Source organism: Oreochromis niloticus, linkage group LG16 (genome assembly GCF_001858045.2).
Source record: "Oreochromis niloticus isolate F11D_XX linkage group LG16, O_niloticus_UMD_NMBU, whole genome shotgun sequence".
Classification (NCBI taxonomy): domain Eukaryota; kingdom Metazoa; phylum Chordata; class Actinopteri; order Cichliformes; family Cichlidae; genus Oreochromis; species Oreochromis niloticus.
The window spans coordinates 22733877-22755315 of record NC_031987.2 but is presented as its reverse complement, the minus strand read 5'-3'; the positions used below and the strand labels follow the sequence as shown (position 1 = coordinate 22755315).

General features: G+C 42.9%; 1 protein-coding gene across 15 annotated transcripts in view; it reads left to right on the top strand.

Moving 5' to 3' along the window:
- Positions 1-21217, top strand: part of lmo7a (LIM domain 7a) — a 49148-nt gene extending 27931 nt beyond the window's left edge. For 5 of the 15 annotated variants that reach the window (XM_019352547.2, XM_019352546.2, XM_019352548.2 and 2 more), the window contains 23 exons: positions 3809-3832; positions 4511-4625; positions 5466-5605; positions 6072-6753; positions 7169-7426; positions 7818-7932; positions 9197-9358; positions 10130-10314; positions 10430-10493; positions 11790-11846; positions 12108-12149; positions 12918-12946; positions 13448-13552; positions 15283-15369; positions 15790-16115; positions 16333-16389; positions 17689-17744; positions 17887-18045; positions 18471-18654; positions 18823-19149; positions 19825-19933; positions 20347-20449; positions 20535-21217. In XM_019352547.2, the coding sequence (XP_019208092.1) occupies positions 3809-3832; positions 4511-4625; positions 5466-5605; positions 6072-6753; positions 7169-7426; positions 7818-7932; positions 9197-9358; positions 10130-10314; positions 10430-10493; positions 11790-11846; positions 12108-12149; positions 12918-12946; positions 13448-13552; positions 15283-15369; positions 15790-16115; positions 16333-16389; positions 17689-17744; positions 17887-18045; positions 18471-18654; positions 18823-19149; positions 19825-19933; positions 20347-20449; positions 20535-20557 (3409 nt within the window). In that variant the 3' untranslated portion in view covers positions 20558-21217. The remainder of the gene's footprint in view (positions 1-3808; positions 3833-4510; positions 4626-5465; positions 5606-6071; positions 6754-7168; positions 7427-7817; positions 7933-9196; positions 9359-10129; positions 10315-10429; positions 10494-11789; positions 11847-12107; positions 12150-12917; positions 12947-13447; positions 13553-15282; positions 15370-15789; positions 16116-16332; positions 16390-17688; positions 17745-17886; positions 18046-18470; positions 18655-18822; positions 19150-19824; positions 19934-20346; positions 20450-20534) is intronic. The other 10 variants (XM_019352552.2, XM_019352555.2, XM_019352549.2 and 7 more) reach the window with 10 other exon arrangements.
- Positions 21218-21439: the final 222 nt, after the last annotated feature.

Sequence of the window (21439 nt, the reverse complement as noted above, 5' to 3'; positions counted from 1 at the left end):
TTGGGGGACGGGTGGCTGGAGGCAGGGGGGACACCTTGCCCAAGGTCACTATAACTCCCACTGTTGTCCCTCAACAAAACGTGGCCTGCCTCAGGTCAGAGAACATGAAGCAACGGCGTGACTTTGATGTGGCTGCTTGATAAAAGCAAACAGGAATGCTTTTCTTACCCTCAGTTTGCATGGTTAGTTGTAACCATGAGCAGTGGCTTTTGGTCATAGTGTGCTGCCTCTAACATTTTTGCAGTCTTCAGTTTGGTGCTTTTGTTCAAAGAGCTTTGCGTTTTTAAAGATTTAGCATGCCCTTATTTGCTTCTTTTGAGCTTGGAGGAGTGATTTGAGATGGCAGGACAACTCCACAAATCAATTTTTACCTCCCAGCTTGACGTTGAGCTTGCATTGGTTTGGTATTCCTTGTGTCATTTCATTTGCGGTTGTTGTGATGGACAAATATACTCCTTTTTTTTTTTTGGTGTGACCTGTGTGCTAGAAAAAAAAGGTTTTGACACTTGTGGTTGGCTGTCTCTCTTGAGCAGCAGCGGCATCAGCAGAGGGGAAATGCAACCCCCCCGGCACGGTTCAGTGAGGGTGGACCACCGCCGAGGCGTGTCCACTAACAGCCTGTTCAGGGAGATATATGACGACTCTGAGGATGAGGATGATGAGGTGGGCTATGCTGACCCTGTCCAAGATGATCTCTATGCCCGTAAGATGGGTATCAAACCTCAGCCTACAAGTAGCGTATCTTATGACAAGTTCTTACCCAAATTCTGGACACCAGAAGAAGACATTCACATTCAGAAGATCAAACTGGGCTCTCAGAGGAGACCCTGGTACAAGAAGATACAAGGCTTCAGGTGTGTGAGGGCATACATTTATATTCATATATACACAATCCTTTCTTTCTTCCTATCTATAGCTTGATTTTGCTGTCCTTAAATAACTGCATGCCAGTCTAACCTTTCAAATTAGAAATCTGTGATTCTGTGGTTCACTGTTTTCCAGATTCCAGCCTATATTTCCTTTCACTTTTCCTACCGTTGTTTCTTATCTAATTTCATCCACCTTTTGTCTTCCTCTATCCTTTCTTCTCTCGTCGGCTGTAGCCATAAGAAGTCAGGCTCTTCATCAGATGACTCGGACTGTGACATCAGCCCCTGGCTCTCCTCCGCCCCCTCTCCCTCTGGCCCATCTCCCTCTCATACCCGCACACACGAGGCTTCAGCTCACACCACCCTTGTTGTGGGGAAAAGGTCGATACAGCTGCATGATTGTGATGATGCTGGAATATTTTAAAGCATCCAGATTTTTATAAGAAACTCCTGTTGGGGCTCTGTTTCTGACGAGCTCCTGTAACATAATACTAATGATAAAATGTATCCTCAGGCGACGGGAGCTGCCCTAACATGCTTTATAATGTAGTTTGCTTCCTTTGACCTTAGTGGAAATAGATTAATATTGACACGGCCTATTTATATTACAGCCTATTCAAGCCTAGACTTTTTCCTTTTCTTTTTTTTTGTAGAAAGCAGCATTGCAGCTTGATTTCCTAACAGCGTGATTGTAAAATCCATATTTGATCAACTTCTGTTTGAATCAAATGTCACCACTGTGGCCGCTTGTTGTATCTTTTCCTCCTTTTCTTGCTCTTTGATCCGGTTCACACGCATGCACTCACCACCTCTCTGTCCTTTTCTCTCCTTCTGCCCACCCTGCAGTCCTCATGTTCAACCACACACTCCTCCACAGCTTCCCAAGTCCCCTCTTTTAGAGACCCCCCCACTGGTGTTTGCCCCTGTGGACCCCACCTCAGGTCCCAGACTGGTGAAAGGGGAGAAGTGGATGCTCCTGGGGCGCCAAGACCCCCGGGAGCCCCCGGACCCCATTGATTATGAAAGTATTTGCCCAGACTTGGAGAATGATGACATGTTTGCCAGGCGAACCCTTGCCTTCCAGTCCAACACAGACTTGGCTAAACTGAAGACTCTGCTGACTTGCAGACATCGCCGCTGCAGCTCTGAGCCGCAGCTCAACATTGTCACCCAGAAACCCGTTCGTGGAGGCGCCGAGGAAACTGAGTTCCCAGACATTGAGCAGGACGATGTGGTGTTTCGTAGGGAGAAAACCCAGCAGGCACAGCAACAGCGACCACTCTCAGGAGCACCTGACAACTATGCCCCGATGCCCATCCCAGAGCCTTGGGCACTGCCTCCTGACCTGAAGTCCAGACTCCTCTGCCCCCCATGTCCCCTGACTCATAAAGCAGCAACACCGAACCTGAATGATGTTGATAAGGAGGCCCGTCCGGAAACGGATGACATGCTAATTCGAAAGCTCAGAATCTGTTCTGATCAGAGCCAGAGCACCGCTTCATCAGCCAGTCAGAAAACCCCTTCAGTGCCTTCTTCCTGTAGCAAAGAGGACCTGCAGAAATGGCAGGCAATCAGGGAAGCTAGTCAGTTAAGACATAAGAAAAGGCTTTTGGTGGAAAGGCTAGCTGCTCTAAAGTTGTAAAGGAAAAAAAAAGATTGACGTAAGAGTGGCTGTAGACTTTTTTCCTGCATGTTTGTCTTGTTGTTTCTGTGCCATTTCAGACTTTCAGTAATTTTTGTTTGATACTGAATTGTTCTGTTCTGGCTAAGATTTGATTTAAAGTCCTTCACAGTCAGCGAGGTGAGTTTTACACAGTTAAATGCTTGTTTCTGAAAACTATTTGCTGCCTTCTACGTTCACTTGATCAGACATGGGTATTTCATAGTAAGAGTGACGAAAATGTGGTGAAATTAACCACAACAGCAGCTTAGAACTTGTTCTAAATGTTTGTTGTTCCCTCAGAGTTGAGTGCTTGATGTGGTCAATTTTACTTCTCAAACTCATGGCGTGTAAAGACTGAGACATTACCTACACAATAAACCAACCAAGATTGTGTATTTTGAGTTGTGATGTATGCATTTTTTAAAAACCATAATGATTTGGTGTATCATTTGCAAGATAGCCCTGAAAAGAAATCTGCCTTTCATCTTTTCTTATCTGACAGTTTACCTACATATGGAAATAAAACATTCATGCTTAATAAAAGGAAAAAGCAACTTGTGACTAACTGCGCTGATTCTTCTTTTAAACCCGTGAGTGCTCAAGCAGAGTAGAAAAGTGCAATATGGGAATTTAAAGTCTAACCTGACCTGAGCATAGTGTTGCTTTTACTCAGCAGAAGGAACTTTATACAGGTTCGTGAAACTCAGAGAGCAGCAGAAAGGGTGGAAAGGTTGAATGCTGAGAAGTATCCAAACATAGCATCCCCAACACTCTGACTGCACCAATCCAACAAATTAAATATAGTCGTGTCTGTCGTGCCAACAAGAAGCACTATAGAAATTCCTCACAGCTCTGAAAGACGATGTGACTCGTGGAGCCCATAGTAACTTGAACACAAATCTTCACTGTACTGTTTGCACATGAGCAGACACACAAAAGCACACACATAGCAACCATTTAACCTGAGTTAAGCCCATATGGATGGATGGATTTGAGGTCTGCAGAAAGCAGCATTGTTTAGGGAAAGGTACACGTCTACACACTTCCCCAGCCTAGTGTAATTCTAATCTTCTTGATATTAACAACAAAAACAAGCAGAGTCATGTCCTAGCTGGCCCTCTATACATTTGAAGCCCTCTTAGCTGTGAACGAGCTGGTGTGTAATAGCTTCTAATTGGTCTCAAGCTCTTGACCAAAGCGCTCACTGACTCACTGTCAAACTGCAGTCGGTAGAAATGTGACTTTGTTGTCTGTGGTTTTTTTTCTGGTTTCCTAGAGAGCGCCAAGAGAGTACAGACGGGTGAGTTTCTAAAAACAAAACAAAAAAAAGTGGCACGTTTGCATTTGCTCTGCCCTCTTATGGTCGCACGCTGCTGCCTCCTGCTTTTTGTGCTGCTGTTCTCACTCTCTAGCTGCTAAACACTGACACATAACATTGACTGTTTCACGGCTCAGAGCCAAGTTCAGGGTGAGGTGGGGGGAGGTGGGCTTTGCTCCACAAAGCTCTTTTGACACAGCTTACATATAATAGTAATGGGTCCATGCCTGAACTGCAGTGTGTCCCAGTGAGAGTTATAGCAACGTGAGACACATTGTATGTAACACTTTACAGGTAGGTGAAGTTATTGAAGTTATTTCTCCATAAGGTGGGGCTTTAAAAGACTTTTCTCTTTTGCATGATGGGAAGGACTGTTACTAACCTGAGCTTATATCACCCTCAAGGTTTTGTGGTCAGCTGGTGTGCTGTGTTTGAATACTAACAACTTACTGCAGATACCAAAAATATTAATGGCAGGTACCCAGTGGAACTGCAGTGTCTTCATTATGTTTTTGTATCTACAGCTTATTTAACAGGATGGGAATACACAGGACTGTGCATGCATATCTGGAGTGGATTTCCACCTGTCAACTAAACTTCTGATGCCTTTTGATCTTTGAAAAAAAAAAGTCTGCTTGATCTGCTTTTTTCCCCCCGCAGGAGCAAATCAACAAGTGATATGCTCGTCGACCCTGCGGTCAACCGGCAGGCTCGCTACGAAGAGCTGCAGAAGTATCGTGAGCAGGTTAAGCAGAGCGAGGATAAGTGGCAGGATGTGAGTATAATGTGCACTGATATTTGAGGATATCTGTCAGCTGCCCACTCTTCTTGTTATATGATTCAAGACATGCCTGCTTGGGCAGAAAGAAGTTTGGTTGCAGCACAGATGAGGCGAAAGATGAGTCACACAGATCTGTGGGATCCATGTGTGCTACTAGGCAAACAGGGGAGCAGGTGCTTTGGTGTGTTGGGTAGCCGCAGGGTGGAAAAAAGAACAGTTTGGATTGAAATTGTAGGTGTTCAGATGTTAACTAGAGCAGCACTGCCCTCTGGCTATGGACCTGCACCATTCAAAATTGTGCAAGAATCACCACATGCACTAAAAAAGTAGAAATAAAGTGAAATGAAGGAATGATGTAAGGAAGACTTAGTCGATTAACTCTGAAATTAACTCTCAAGTTACAGTGAAAATGGAAAGTAAGCTTCAAATGGGAGTGCTGCTGTAATTTTAATCACTACTGATCCATTGTGCATGTTCATTCTTAGCTAGAACAGTTACACAGGAATAAAAAGTTATACACACATAAACTACAGGACTTGGCTAGTGTGGTGTCATAGCAAAATAATGGAGTCTTAAAGCAGCATTTGGGTCACACAGCCCCCGATACACAGGGGAAGTGAGCTGGGAGGAGCCTAAAGCACACAAATAGAACACCTTCAAATGGAGCCCTTTCTCTTTTTTCACATCTTTTTCTCCCTCCTTCTCAACTTCACTGTCCTCAGTTGTACACTTAGCTCTGCGCACATAATCAGTCTGCTTTATCTACAGTACTTATAAATTGACTTTTTGAGATATGTTGCATGAGGTGATGAGGGCTTCTTCTTTGCACTGCAGGCCCTGAACGACTGGAAGAGCCGACGTCGCAGTGTCAACTCTGATATAGTAAAGAAGAAGGAGGAAAGGGAGAAGATAGAGCAGATTACTTACGGCGGTGAGAAAAGGTCTAAGACCTTCAAGGAGATGCAAGAGGAGAGGTGAGGAAAAACACACAGGTCCAACAGACTTACTGCTGTAGTTGTTTTTCTACTTTTAATTTCTGGTGATTCTGGGTTTCCTAAAAAAGGAACACTCACTACATTTATTCCTCTTTTATACCCTTTTACCATCAGAGGGGAACCATTTGCTAAGGTAACCACATGAAAAAGTGTCTGTAATTCAGAGAGACTACATGATTATTTGGGCAAGAGTGAATGAGGAGACTGTAATTGTGCACTGATTCACTGTGAAAGTGTTATTCAATCATAGCTTAGAACATGCCGGTCATTTTATTTAAGTGCACGTCGTTCTTGCCCTCTTATTTTCTGCCCGTGCTTCGCTTTCTGCTGTCCTCGTTAACACTCCATGCCCCCCCATTCATCGTTAATTTTATTCATATAGTCCAGTTTGTACCTATTTGCCTCTCATGTCCTCCCACCTTCTCTTCGTCTGTTCGCTCCACAGAGAAGGTAAAAGAAAGAGCAGTGTTGGCAGCCGTCTCGGATCTCTCTCTTTTTTAGACGACGACGACGACAACGTATTTGAAAAACCCGTCATTGTCCCACGTACCCGAGCGCCTCCTAGCAGAAGCTACACAATTGACACTTCCCAATTTTCCTATGAACCCCCCAAGCCCTCTGTGAATGACAAAGAACCTCCCATCGCTTCCCCAGCTACCGGCAGGGCTGCTTCCCCTCCCACTTCACTTGAAGTCGTGGACAGTCCCGCACTAAGCAGCTCCATCACGAACACCATCACTCCGAACAACTACAGCTCATTCAACCGCTCCCCATCTCCAGAAGCTGTACCTTTGCAGAGGAGTACAGACTCAGAGCGCGCCAGCACAGCCAAGAAGCAGGAGGCCCCAACTGTTGTCTCCTCTTCTAGCTCCCTACCAAAGGTGCCTGAGCCAAGCACCGCATTGTCGGGCACACGGACTGAGGTGAAGCCCCCCTCTTCTGGTCCTTTGCACACACAAGCACAGCCCAGCTCAATGGAACCCAAGCCTCCCGCGATGTCTCGGGTTTCTTCCTCCCTGCCTAAGACCTACCAGAGATCGGATAGCGCACGTCTAACTTCAGTTGTCACACCAAGGCCCTTTGGGAGCCAGCCCTCACGCATCACCTCTCTTCCCCGAGGCTTTACCGTGAGTACTAGATAGTTTTACAAGTAAACTACCAGCACAGCACAAGAACATCAAGAGGGCAGGATGTGTTTGTTTGGAAGTAAGAAATGTTTGGCAGGTAATTTGTTTTCACTACATCAGTATTCCCCAGGAGTCGTATCTGATTACAGTGTGAATAATGGATGAAGCTGGTGGTTTTATTATGCTAACTCCACTACCAGAGCTGCTATTTTCAGACTGTTTCACATTCATTACTAGTTACTCGTCAGGAAGCTGTTTAACACATGTTTTAAAAAATAGCTGGTAACATAATTACCAGCTTTTTTAGAGTAAATTCTATCATTTTATAATCAGCAGCCCTTTGCTGTCAAAGTTCATTCTACACGTTGTTGTAATTGAGCCTCAACAGCTGTGTTCTTTGCCACTCTACATGCAGCCCGCACAGACAGACGACTCACACAAGCGTGTCAATGGCAACGTCGATGTTTCTAAGAAGTCATCGGTGCCGAGCCGGTACCATCAGTTCATGACCTCTGAGGACGAAGCTCTGTCTAGCTCAGCACACAGCAGTGAAGAGGAGGAGGAGGAGGAAGAGGCGACTACAGGGAAGAGCGTCAACTCTGCTCTGAGCGTCTCACCTGTACCTCCACAGGTCAAGAGTGAACCTCCTGCTCCAGCCAAAGAAACCAGCCAGGTACTCAAATCTCCTCCTGCTGACAAAGCAGTAGAGCCTTTTTTGTTTTCTGTTGATTACAATGAAGACGTTCAAAACTGAAGACATTTCTTTTAGTGACTTTTATTTAATTCTCACAGTGTTATTGGGGTATCTGTAGCTTTGTGGTAAGTAGTCAGTAAAACCTAATGCATGAGCTCATCAAATTCCAGTTTAAGGTTTTTCTTTTTTTGTGTAGTAGCTAAAGTATAGTAACAGGTTGGCATTTATTCAACAGCCATAAATGACTAATGAAAGGCTTTCCTGCCAAAGCAGGCCAACCCTGACAAGCATCTCCAGAGCAAATGGAAGTCAGCCCACGTTTGTACTCTTAAAGTTCATCCCCAACTCACCTGTGTCGTCTGGTTTCTAGGAGAACTACTGTGAGATGCGGATCAGCCTGAACCAGAAGCCCAACAGCAGCAGAGATTTTGGTTTCCAGGCAGTCTGGGACTCAACAGGAGCTTGTGTCACATCTATCCAGCCAGGTAGCACTTCACAGGAATACTTTTTTTTTTAAAGGATTTGTATTACATAAGTAGAACTTTTTGTTTTTTTCCACCATCCAACATAATGTGTGAAAGTCAGCCAAACTGACAGCATTCACAGTAAATAGGCCCCGAAGAAAATAGATCAGACACACAGTGCAAGTTTCTCACTCTCAGTAGAACTGACTGATCTATTCACAGATATAGTACAGTGGTAATATTGACAACCAGAGCTCCGGCTCTGTTACAGTTATCTGTCAGCCACGGTCGGTTAGTTGTCAGCAGGTTTTTGAGTCCATTGCAGTGGCGATGCCAGACTTACTGTATGTAGGGCAGCTTCTATCTGGGTCAGATCTGCTGGGTCTGAGCCTCTCCTTCTACTGAGATTCCCCACCTGCACATCACTGCATGCCACATAAATTAGTAAAGTAATACAGACACCCCACAGCAATACACAAATGTAGCCTTGTCATACCTGCTTACAGCTTATTTCACTGTATCTGCAGACTATGTATGGTGTAGCGCTTCATTTCATTCTTATTACCGCTTACACTTGTAAATGTGCCAGTGTTAGCATGCTGACACATTTTTCTCTCCAGTCCTATGGTCCTATGTTTTTAAGAAACAAATACAAAATCAGCAATCAACCCATTGACGATCAAAAGAACAGATAATACAAAAAGTATACAAAAATAATCAAAGAAAAGGTTTAAGGTTTCCATGGCAATGACCACATCCACTGTTTTGATACAGAGCAAGGACATGAAATAAAAAAGAGAAAGGACATAAAGTAAAAAGCATAGATAAAGTAAGAAGTTTATAAAAAATGCAGTTCAAGCACCTCCTTAAAACACTTTTAACTAAAACTTGACATTATGACCTTCATGAAGCTGGAATGTGTCTCCAGGACATCTACTGAAAATACAGGCATGCTAAAGATTCTTTTAGTTTTACATGGAGTGAAGAGTAAATATGACTCTGTAGCTTTTATCTGTCAGACAAAATAGATAGTGTGTACCTACATTTACATGTTACATGTTAACTGGGAAGAATATTGCTCATATAACATTGAACTGTGTAACTGTGAGCATTTTTTGTAGGGGGATAAAACAGGTGGGATGAAATCTTGTCTTCCAAAAGTCAGTTTTAGTGAAATTGCATTCCCAGTTTTATATAAGTGGGAACTGTGGTGGTCAAAACATGTGACCAAAGTGTGGAATCAAGTAAAATTTCCGTTTATGACTCTGACCTGTGCCCACTGTAGGCAGCCCGGCTGAGATGTGCCAGCTTCAGACTGGAGACAAGGTGCTGACGGTGAACGGGCACAAGGTGGCAGACCTGAGCTACACAGAGTGGAAGTCCCACATGGATGAGGCTCTGCAGGAGGGCAGTCTGGTCATGGATATAAGGCGTCATGGGCAGAACAGTGAGTAGTCTGAAGCCTGCCTGTTTTTGCTTGCGTGACAGCGAGAGAAGGAAAGTGAAAAGTTTTTGAGGGCTGCATTCCTGGACTGGGAGCGATGCTTATGCTGCTTGGGTTGCTAAACAGTTTTGACAGTCTAAATTGGTCTGTAGCCTGTTGTGAATTCATCCATAAATGAGCTCATGACAGGCTAAATGATGAAGGACTTGTGAGTTATCTTTGCTCATCTGGTATAGAAAGACTGTTATTGTTTTGATTTCTGTGGGATTTTTTTTGTTTAATTGCTTCCCTCTTCCCTTATGTAGTTATTTCTTCTCTCTGCTTGCTATTCCACCCCAGTGTTTTTCCTTCTAGAGAACTAACCCAGCTTGGATCTACAGTCCTATTAGTGTGTGGTGTTTTCAGTGTTAATGTTACAGGTTTACTTTATTCAGGACTATCAGTGTCACATTAGTGTCACACAGTATAGCTAACTTTAACTAACTCACCATATTAGTTAATTAGTGGTGTCCAGTGGTTGTGAGCCTATTAGAAACAGTGTTTGGGTTAATGGAGGCTTTAATGGGCTGCATGGCTGGGGAAGGGGGTTACTCTGTCTCCCCCTGCTGCACTCTATAATAACAGCATAACAGCGTGCTTATCCCCTTGCTTTATAGTTTCCTTTATGCAGATGTTGCATATGTTCACATATATAGAAGCCTGGCAACAAGAAAAAAAACCAAAAAAATGCACAAACACATCATATTTTTATGCTGTTACATTGTCTGCGCGCAGACTGGGACAGAGTTCAACCTTCCCTGCCATTTAAAAGCCATAAGACCATCAATCTGACCAGTACGGATCATCCAATGCTTGTAGGTCCCCAAGAAAAAAGCACAGTCAGCTCCAGCCTGGATTTCACTTCAAACACTCCAGCAGAAACGCTGACGTTCAAAGAGACCCCGGCTCATCCCGTTAGCGTAAGTGACTCAGAATCACCTTGACTGACTCAGACTTGATCAGCCTTTATTTCTGTATTGTTCCCCGGCCTGGTGGCTTTTTAATGAGTGTGCACCCCACGATGTCTCCCTGCAGGAAGTGGCTTCAAACGGAGTTAATGGAGGTTTCCGAGAGGAGCCGGTGACCATGAGGAAAAAAGGTAAAGAGCAGAGCGCGCAGTCAGAAAGGTTATGAAATTGATCTTGATGATTATTTCTGGACTGAATACAAAAATACATCAGTAGGAGTTGTTGGTTTGACGTTGTCTTGTTTCTCACATTAGTTTGTACAGCTCCAAAAGAGTTGAGATGCTGTGTAAATTGTAAAAAAAACACACTGGAATGAGTTCATAGTACAACACAGAAAGTATGTCAAATGTTTGAACTGAGAAAATGTCCCATTTTAAGGAAAAAGATAGTAGCGCATTTTGAATTTGATGGTAACAACACATCTCAAAAACTTGGGAGTGAAAATGTAAGTGGTACGAAAAAAACAACTTGAGGAAAATTTTGCAGCGAACCAGATTTTGCAGCAACAGATTAGTGACCTGACTGGGTATGAAAAGAGGATCTTAGAGAGGCAGAGCTTCTCGGCAGTAAAGCTGAACAAAGGTTCTCTGATCTGCAAAAAAAACCCCAAAAAACAATAAACTGCGTCTACAAATTGTGGAACGATTTCATGTAAGCTCGTTTAAAATGGACTGATGCAAAGTGGAAAACTTTTCCCTGGTCAGGCAAATCGAACTTTGAAATTCCTGTTGGAAAACATGGATGCTGTGTCCTTGGGATTAAAGAGAAGAAGGACCACTCGGTATCAGCGCCCAGTTCTGATGGTGTGGGAGTGGATTATTGCTTATGGAACTGGTAGCTTGTACATCTGCCAAAAAGTATATCCAGGTTTTAGAGCGACATCTTAAGAGTCAGACAATGGATTTTTCAGGGAAAGCCTTGCATATTTCTGCAAGAAAATGCTAACCCACGTATTTGCAGCTATTACAACAGTGTGGTTTTATAGTAGAAGAGTCCGGGTCCTCAGCTGGCCTGCAGTTCAGACCTTTCACCAACTGAAGACATTTGGAGCATCATGAAAATGAAAAATGCAACAACAAAAAAAGATAGAGGACTGTTGAGCAGCTAGAGAAGTCCAACAAGCTGTCTCCTCAGTTCCCAAATATTTATATGGCCATGTCCCGACTTTTTAAGATGTGTTGCTTCCATCATACTCAAAATGAGCCTTTTTTAAAATTGTACATTTTCTTAGTTTAAACAATTGATATGTTTTCCATGCTCTGTTATGAATGCATTCTGTCTTTATTTACATTTTACATAGTGTCCCAACTTTTTTGGTTGTACTAGACTTACTTTATCAGAATGACATGATCAGTATGTGCTGTTAGGTCAGGTTTAACTTATTTCTAATGTTTTTTGTCGTATTCTGTTTTCCATCTCTCATGTAGAGTCAGAACCCCTATCTTTGAAAAACTTAAAGCGGAGGTCAGAGTTTTTTGAACAAGGTAAAAAAAACAAAACAAGGAAGGCTGACCAAAGAGACGTAGGACAGTTCTTCGTATTTATTATGCCTTCTATGTAACCTGGTGGCTGGATTCTTTATGCTTTTGTCTCTCTGAATTCCTCAGATTATTCGAGGACTTTTTGCATGTTTTCGTATCAATGGCAGCCTCGTGACTTTGATTTTTCGATGGCTCTGTTGTCTCATGTTCTCTTGTCTGGTGCCAGAGCTTAACCTTTATGCTGTGCCCCCCTCCCTCCTTCAGGTGGCTCAGGGTCCAGTGTCAGTGCGCTGGTCTACCTCTGTGGTAAACAGGGCTGAGTGTGCATTGACTTCCTCACATTCACTTGGTACAGCCCGGGACCCTGACATGCTGCTCAAACCCAGAAAGATTGATGTTATTTTTAAGGAGGTTCTACTCAAAGACCTCCTGCAGATAAAATAAAAATAATCTGTGACATGACACATTTCCCCTTAAGTTTGACAGCATTTCAGACACGGTTCCAGCATACCAACCACAAACACAAACCTTTGAATCCTGCTGTGCTTTGTGGTATTTTGGGATGGTGTCCAGGCTTAACACATGGTTACACTTTTCACTTTGCTACAAGTTAAAAGCACTCTTGGCATGCATATTTCGAAGCATCTGTTGGCTTTTGAGACAGACCCCTCTCTGCTTGTGTGCATGCTGCTGGTTTGTGTGTTTCTTTTTTCTGGTTTGATCTTTTTTGTCATCACAATCAGTTTATTGATTTTCCCATTCAGAACTATTGGGCCTGCATCCAATCCAAATGTTAACAAGTGGGTGAGCTTGAATTGAGAGAATCAATAAGCCTTAGTGGGTGAAATTTGACCGTTGTTGCTGGGGGGCTTTTTCTGAAAACATCAATTGTCATTTTCATTGATTGACTGCTACCTGACTAAAAGATCAAGTTGAAACTTAAATAAGCCCGTCAACTTGGCGCTGTTGTGTTACATGTCTTGAGGGCTCGCTTGTGTATTTTTACATTATGTTTCACTGCTCTGCCTGTGCCTGCCTGGAGATATTGACTGAATGATTGTCTTTCTGTTCTAGGAGGAGGATCAGAGCCTGCAGTGCCAGATGTGAGTAGTGTCAGTGTATAAAGGCCGGTTTTTGTCTCTTGTGTTTGCTCTTCTAGTATGACAACATCTTTGAAAGCAGATACTGCAGTAATTACAAAGCCCAGAGCCGCTATTAAGCCTCTCACATTGACTGCATTTGTAGTTCACTTTAGAGCCAGGTTCACACATCTTTTTGAGTCTTTTAGCATTTTAGTGACTCAACAGTGATTATAGGGAAGCTTTTTTTGTGTAGCTTTAAAACCAGATAAGAAAATACAGTAAATAAAGGACAGATGGTGCAGTGCAAGTGCATATTTGCAGTTTCATCTCACCTTCAGGAGCATGTAGAAATGTTGTGAAACAAGAGCAGATAAGTACTGGGTGTTTAAGAGATTAATTATTTAGGTATCATCACATCTATATGGCACAAGCAGGCGCACTTCAAAGCAACAAAGTTCAGTGATAGTTTTGTACAACTGTGAGGTAATTTTGCTACGTGTGGTTTCCTTTTTTTGCCTTCAGATACCCGTTCCTGTAATCACTCCCTCCAGTCGCTGGTCTTGGGACCCAGAAGAGGAGCGGAAAAGACAAGAGAAGTGGCAGAAGGAGCAAGAGCGCCTCCTACAGGTATGTGAAGGTGTACTCTTGTATATTTAGTAATGTTGAGTTCAAAAGCACAACACTGTCAGTTTATTTCCTCAAGTTACAGCAGTCTAGTTACCCATACATGACATTTGACAACCTCCCTTTTACCCTTATTGATGAGTTTTTACACCTCAGTATACTAGTATGTATAGGCAGAAATCACCGTCATTAACTTCTGATTCACAGCCAGTCATTTTGTTCTGAAATATCAAAGAATCACTAAGTTCATAAAAGAGAAAGCAGGGTTACTCCTAGTAGGCGTCCAAAGGGGTAAAAGAAAAACGAATAAGAAAATTTCCCTCACAGGGAGCAGTAAAGCATGGATTACTGCAGGAGGTGCAGCAGGAGGTGGAGGAGGAGATGATGATAAGATTCTCGTTGAGAGTGACCAGGAGGGACAGGATTAGAAGTGAGAGGGACAGCTCAGGTTGAGCGGTTTGGTGACAAAATTAGAGAGGCAAGGCTGAGATGATGTGGACATGTGCAGAGGAGGGATAGTGGATATATTGGGAAAAAGATGTTGAATATAGAGCTGCCAGGCAGGAGGGGAAAAAAAGAAGAGGAAGGACACAGAAGTTTTATGGATGCAGGACATGCAGGTTGGTGTGACAGAGGAGGATGGAGGAGCAGGAGCTGCTGTAGCAAACTCTAAAGGGAGCAACTGTAAGAAGAAGATGATGATTTCATATCTTTCTTATCTTGCACTGTGAGAAACAGCGCTGCAGTGAAAAAGTGTTTTTTGTTACAGTCTACACAAATGCCACCCCCTAATGGCTAAGGGCTAATTTCGGGACCTCACAGGCACTGATATGTACCTTTTTGATGTTACTCCTTTTCTTAGTCTGAATAAATAATATTAAAAGCATATAAAGTAAGCCAATAAACACTTGCATCATTACATGAAGGTACAAAACTGTCCCCAGATGTTTAAAACTGGCTTCCATAAGGTAAAGACCCCCTGTCAGAGGTTACAACCCCAGTGACAAACCATCATGTGTCCACAACACATTACGAGTTGAACTACACTCATTATAATTACAGATGGGGTGGGGGGATCCACTTATCCAGTTGAGGGTTAGTCGGGGGGGAAGAAACCTTAATTTAAAAAAACAAAAAATACAGGATGATAAATAAAAATACAGAATGAAGCCAAATCTTGACCCATTTAATGTGAACTGCCTGTCTTTAAACGCCCCATCTGACGATTAGAAGTTACTGACATGCTAGGAAATCCTCAATTGCATCTGCTCTTAACAGGCTCAGAACAGAAGGAGACAGCACTCGAGCTTCTAAGTGTGCGCCGAGTATCCAACTTTAGTGTAGGAGAATCATGTCAAAACATTTTTCTGGGGGCCTATTTCTGGATGGAGATCAAAGGTGGTTATGCAGAGTGCTGTTGCAGCCGGGAAGGATTTTAAATGCTGGCAGGTTTGTTCCCTGTTGGTTAAGCAGCCTGATTTCATGATCTTCCAGGGAGACTTCCTGCTCTGGGCAGGTTTCCCTAGAATGTGTAGAATGGTTAGATAACACGTAGGTGAGCTGAGAAATCATCTGAAAAATATAACAGCCACAATACCTAATTATTCTTTTTTTTTAATAACATATCGAATCTATTATAAATAGAAGTTTCATGTGTTGTTTTAGAAAGAGCTTTGTATGTCTGACTGGATTAAATGATATGACTTTTGACCTCACCTTCATTTTGTTTTTAGGAGAAATATAAGCGTGATCAGGAGAAGCTGCAGGAAGAGTGGCTCAAGGCTCAGCAGGCGATTTCTACAAGCATGGTTCCCAAACAGGTAACAAAAGTATTTTGTTTTGTATTAATTATGAGCTCACACCTGATAAATCAGCTGGAGAGTATTTAATGGTGGCAGTAAGTTGTGACTCATGGCACTAATTTATCTAAATGTATCCAAAGAGCTTTGATCTGAAATTGCTATAATTATGCATGGAGTATGTGGGCACGCTCTCTTGTATGTGACCTTTTAGAAATGGAAAGGGAGAGCAGAGCAGTGTCTAGTCATGTGAATGCTCACACAGTACATATATTTACTGCAGTGACAGAAATCCCCTCTACATTATAATTTCTAAAACCTCACCACCTCAGGATGTGAGGAGTTTCTCCATCGTTCCTCCTGGATGCTAATTAAGATTAAATTACTTGGTGCTCAAAAAGCTTCCTCTTCGTGTCCCTTTTCGTCTCTTGTCTCTGGCAGCCTGGGAGCCTGAAGGTGAACAACCACAGCAACAGCAGCACCGGCCCACACTCACCACTATCTCCCGTCAACCAGCCCACATCTCTACTGTGGGAAGAAGAAGAGCGAAAGAGGAAGGAGGAGCAGGAGCGCCAAAGGCAGGCGGAGGAGAAGAGGAAGAGGGAAGAGGAGGAGCGAGAGCTGCAGCGTCTCCAGGAGGAGAGGATGAGGAAGGAAAGGCAGGAGCAGGAGGAAAGGAAGAGAAGGGAGGACGAGAGGAGGTTGCTGGAAGCAGAAGAGCAGCAGCGTAGAGAGAAGGAGAGAGCCTTTGAGCAGCAGCAGCAGTGGTCAGTAGAGCCACTCCTAATCCTGTGCTGCCCTGAATACTCAAACTCACATGTCTTTTGTATTCCTTGACTCACCATCATGCTGATAATAATACATTTAACCAGCTTTACTGTCTGTGCATTAACATGTGCAACTAATGTGTTTGCATGTGCTTTATCCCCCCTTTGTGTGGTACTCATCATCCCACCTCTCTGCACACAATGCCTTTCACCAAAGGGCCACTAGCTCCCACGGCTTTCCTTATGCCCAGCCTTCACTCACCTATGCAGACAGGTTAGTACGAGAGAGCGAGAGCAGCCGGACCTCTCCCTGTTAATAACCTCTTAACCATGCTTTCTCTGCATCATGCTATTAGCATCATTGCTCTACAAAAACTGCAGTTTAATGTGTTGAATACTTTGTTGAATATCCTTATTTAGCATGCATGAGATGCATACACACATAATTAATTAAGACAGATTATATTGGATTGGATTTATCAACAGCTTGTGGAACTCATGAGTGTAGGTGGCTATATCACCAGAAACAATATACATAAAGAATTTAAAAATATCTCTTTATAGGGAAAGTAACTTTTCCCAACAAATACTGCAGCTACAACAAGTCCAGGTTTCCCTGTACAATCCAAATCTTTCTTTGCTGTCCACAACAGATGCCAATAAAAACAGTTATTTAAAAAAAGTGTATTTATGAGATCCAGTAGAAATATAAGCTATACCAAATTATAATAAAACATGCCTATAACTATACAAATAAAATAAAATAAACTGAGATACAATAAAGTATGTACATATTTACGTAGTTTTATATGCACAAAACAAATGCTTCTGCTTACAACGACAATATAGTTTCATTAGAAAGCTTTACAAAGTAGATTATTTACAGTTGTCATTATTGGGCGATTAGCCCCAAATCATTTTCAGCTCTAGATTTGGTTTGTACAGTTCTTAACACTGAAATTATGTTTTGTTTTGTTTTTTTACGTTGTTAGACCAGCAAACATTTTGTCCTTTCCAAAACAGTACGGAAAGATGATATGGAGAAAGTAATCAAACCGCTACATCCTCGTGGGGGATTTGAAGTCAAGCCGTACATGCAACAAAATCAAACATCTAGCAACTAAAGAAAGAATCTATATAATCTGTAATCTGTGAACTAATTTGTTAACTCATTTGCAATGCTTCTCAAAAAGCGAGAACTGTAATACTGCATTCCTGAACGCCCACACAAATGGAACCATTTAATTATTTATACTGTATTTATTTATTGCGTTGAACTATTAAGAACATTCATAGGATTCGTAGGTAGCAGGAAAGAAGGTCAAAAGGGATACAAGGTAGAGGTGAGGCAGTTAGTGCAGGAGTCGGAGGGAAAAAGGAGAAATACACAAAGTTCTAAGATGAATGCTACATTACCAGCTGACATGCTGTGACACTATATTATACCATCTGACATATAAATATGATCCATAGAAAAAGACATGAATTCCCTCACACTTGCACACAAATGTTAGACGTCTGCTGTAACTGAAAAGTAGTATTGCTCATGTATGTTTTTAATTTTGTTCGACAGGACAAAATCCAAATCATCCCCTCAGCTCGACGAAGAGGACAGACCTCAGAGAAAAGGTCAGCCTTCTTAATTCATTAGGGGCTCTGTGCGTGCGTGTGTGTTGTGGTGGTTGTGGAGGTGGGGAGGGGGTTTTAAATGACTCCACGTACACATTTTGTTGCACAGATGTATACCTGTGTGGGTTGTACCCTGCTGTAGGTGTGCATGTGCACCATGGGGGCATGGCTCAGCGGCTGCTGGAAGAGCAGCTGAAGAATGCACAAGACAGAGTTTACCAAAGTCAGAGGGCTGCATCTGAGCTGGAGCTGGAGCGGAGGAACATCCTCCATGCCATGAGATACAGAGAGCCGGAGAGAGGTGGATTATAGCCCCCTAAAGCGCCGTTTCTCGTCGTTTTAATGTGAAACTCCCGTTCCGATCAGCTGATCAGTCAATCGAGACATTTCGTTAACTCTAAACCTACAGATGTTTGATTTGCAGCTGACCAGACAAATGGCAAACCAATCAGCCATGTGACCAGAAAATGGCATGCACCAAAAGCAATTTAACTTATTGATTACAGCATGTTTTCTTTCAGATCAATGACTTTTTCATCCATAATTTAGTCATAGCTTGTCTCATCAAGCCAGACTGGGGAAAACAGATACTTATATCATCCTCATCTAATTCTGTCTGCCCCTCGACTATTAATTTTGTTCCTCCGCCGATCGCCAGTTGTGATTTTTTTTTTTTTTTTTTTTCCCATCCATAATGTTTCATCTGTCTGTCCTCCCACCTGGCAGTGACCTCAAGCGGAGCCGCTGAGAAGAAGGACCAGCAGCCTGCATCTCAGGCTGAGCTGGAGCGGCAGCAGATCCTCAATGAGATGAAAAAGAAGACGTCATTGCTGACGGACAACAGCTGGATCCGCCAGCACTCTCCCGACACTTCCACCAACAAGGAGAGGGCCCTGCCACCTATGCGCAGGTACAGTAATACCTCGTTAACTTTGGTGCGATGGTGTTGGTTGGCTATTTTCTTTTACTAATGTCCTGGTTTTTTGAGTTGGGTGTAAAAGTTAAGTCGTCAGTCAGATGGTTTGACTGCTTTTTCTAACTGGCTAACGTGGGGGTGTGGCTTGGGTTGGCTTTGCAGAGGCGATTCTCTTGACAACTTGGACACCTCATACAACTCCTGGCGTTCGTCATCGAAACCCCGAAGCGGTTCTTTTGCCCAAAACTACTCTCGGCCTCACTCTGCCCTTTCTGGCAACACTTCCTTTTATGGTGGGGGTTTGAGGGCTCAGCGGTATGGTTCCACTTCCACTCTGCCTTCTTCCTATTCCATGGGCTCACTCCGAAGTGGGGCAGGATCCCACTTGGTCCCTTGGTCCAGGCAGTCGCCTTCACCCTCTTCTTCTTCTTCACCCACCACCTCTCCAGACCCCATGGCTGAGGCAGACGCTCCTCAGCAGCGCAGCAGGTAAAACCAGAAATGAAGCTTTGCTTAATGCCACATCCAACAACTCACTGGTACCTCTGCGTTGTGGTTTTTAAGGTGTTGCTACTCAGCCGTGCAAAAGTGGTGGCAAAGGGTGTTTCTCTTTTTCCTTTATGTCTCTCATTTTATGATGTAATGTTTCTTTGATGTGCTTTTTTTATGACATTCTCTGTTATATAGATCACAGAGTAGCTTAATTCACTTTAACTTATGTGTGGAATACGATAAATGCTAAATGCTAGTTTAAGTTTAGCCACGTTTTTGTGGATTACACAAAAGTTTGTCAGTGATCATGTCCAAAACCCTGAGAGGCAAGGTTGTCTGAAGGTTATCTTAAAGAAACTTGTTCACTTCCTAACACCCAAGTTTCCCAACCTTTATGAAATTTCCTAACTGTTTCCCTCGTGTCATTTTTGTTGCCATAAACAGTATTTTGCGTGTGACACTAAATGACACTGTTTTAATGAGCCTTTGTCATTTCAGCAGTGCTGTTTCAACAGGTTAACATTTGCCAGCTTGCCAAAGTGTCCATCTGTCTAACCCTGGTTTGAACCAGTGTTAGCGTGTGTTTTGTATGTGTGTTTGTGTGTGCATTCATACATGTTTCATGTATGTGTGCTTGGCTCTTAAATGACAGCTGTGCGTTCTGTAATCCAGGTCAGTGAGTGGAAAGAAAATCTGTACGTTCTGTGAAAGCCCGCTGGGAAAGGGAGCAGCCATGATCATCGAGTCCCTTGGACTCTGTTATCATTTGGGTTGCTTTAAGGTGAGAGCTGGACTCCGGTCAGCCACGGAGCACGTCGGCCGCCGATCCTCAAAAACTAACTTGATCGCCTCAGGCTCTTTAGTTTGTTTTACTAACCTGGTGAATCCTGGTGAATGTCAATCCCTGATCCCTTTATTGAGAAAAAGAAACCCAATCCTGCAAGATTAACTATTCCCTTTGCTTTTTTTTTGCTTTTTTACCAGCAGTCTAATCTAGTTGTTGTTGTTTCTTCTGGGAGCTGTGGTGACCTTTATCTGAAAGTTAATCCACTGTGTCAGCCTTCATCTCTTGATTCTCATCCTTCTCCTTTAATACACAGAATCACGGTCTAGATTTGTCTGTCCTCATCACTCCTTCTTTGGTCACGTTTACTGATTCATTCCTCAATTCTTCTCCTTCCCAAACTTCCTCAGTGCATCGACTGTAAGTCTGACCTTGGAGGATCAGAAGCCGGGGCTGAAGTCCGAATACGAAACAAGCAGCTCTACTGTAACTCCTGCTACATGCGAGTCAAAAGTGAGTACTTTCTCGAGCTGATCATCAGTGGGAGGTGTTGTTCTCGCCTTCCTCCCATAATCGGTCCTTTTTTCTCTTCTTTTAGCTGGTCAACCAACATCTATGTGACGTGACTGTCCTCCAGCAGATTGATGAAGAGACTACTTCCGACAACAACCCTTGAATTTTAAAGTGAACATTGAAGCCATTGCAATTAACCGGGACACTTGGTTGGGACGTATCGCTGTTTATGATTCTGTTAAAACCCCAGGCGATACCTTGGTGAGAATCATATTTGTTTTTACAGTGTGTGATTAAGGAAGGGACGCTTGCAAAGTAGTTATCAGCTTTTGTGTTTATATCCTATTAAGCAGCACAATTGTACAGAGTGTAAGGGTTCTGCATGCGCCGGAGTTTTTAAACGTTTTAGCCACAAAACTAGTCGAGCTATTAACTGTCTACCAGATTCCAGATGAAAGTTTTTTGTTTCTAAACTTCGCTTAGATACTGAGAGAAAATCCTGCAGGATCATCCTCCTCATTTTCACGCTTCTTTTCCCACCAACTATTGTGTTATAAAAATGTGTGTCAACCAAGGTATTGGTGTCATGTCTATCATGTGCCTTTTTATTTGTAATTAAGATTACTAAAATACTGCAAAATGTCGTTTGCATTTGTCTCAAGTTTTCAGTGATGGAGTATTGCACACATAAGCAGGTTTCTATGTAAAGAATATACGTCACACTGATTAGGCAAACATAACAATGTAAATAAAAATAACTAAATACTCCCCACGTGTTACGTCGTTCTTTTTTTATTCTCCATCTGTTAAATTGCATAATACTGTGTAATGATATTCCTGTGTACAGTGGGGATGCAAGGACTCTTCTGCCTCTATAATCAGAAATCATTATACTCATCTTTCTCTGTCTGTCCCTCTCATTTTCTGTTTCGCTGTAGCTCCACGGTCATAATGAAAGGAATTTCAATGAGCTTTTGCAGAGAACCTGCC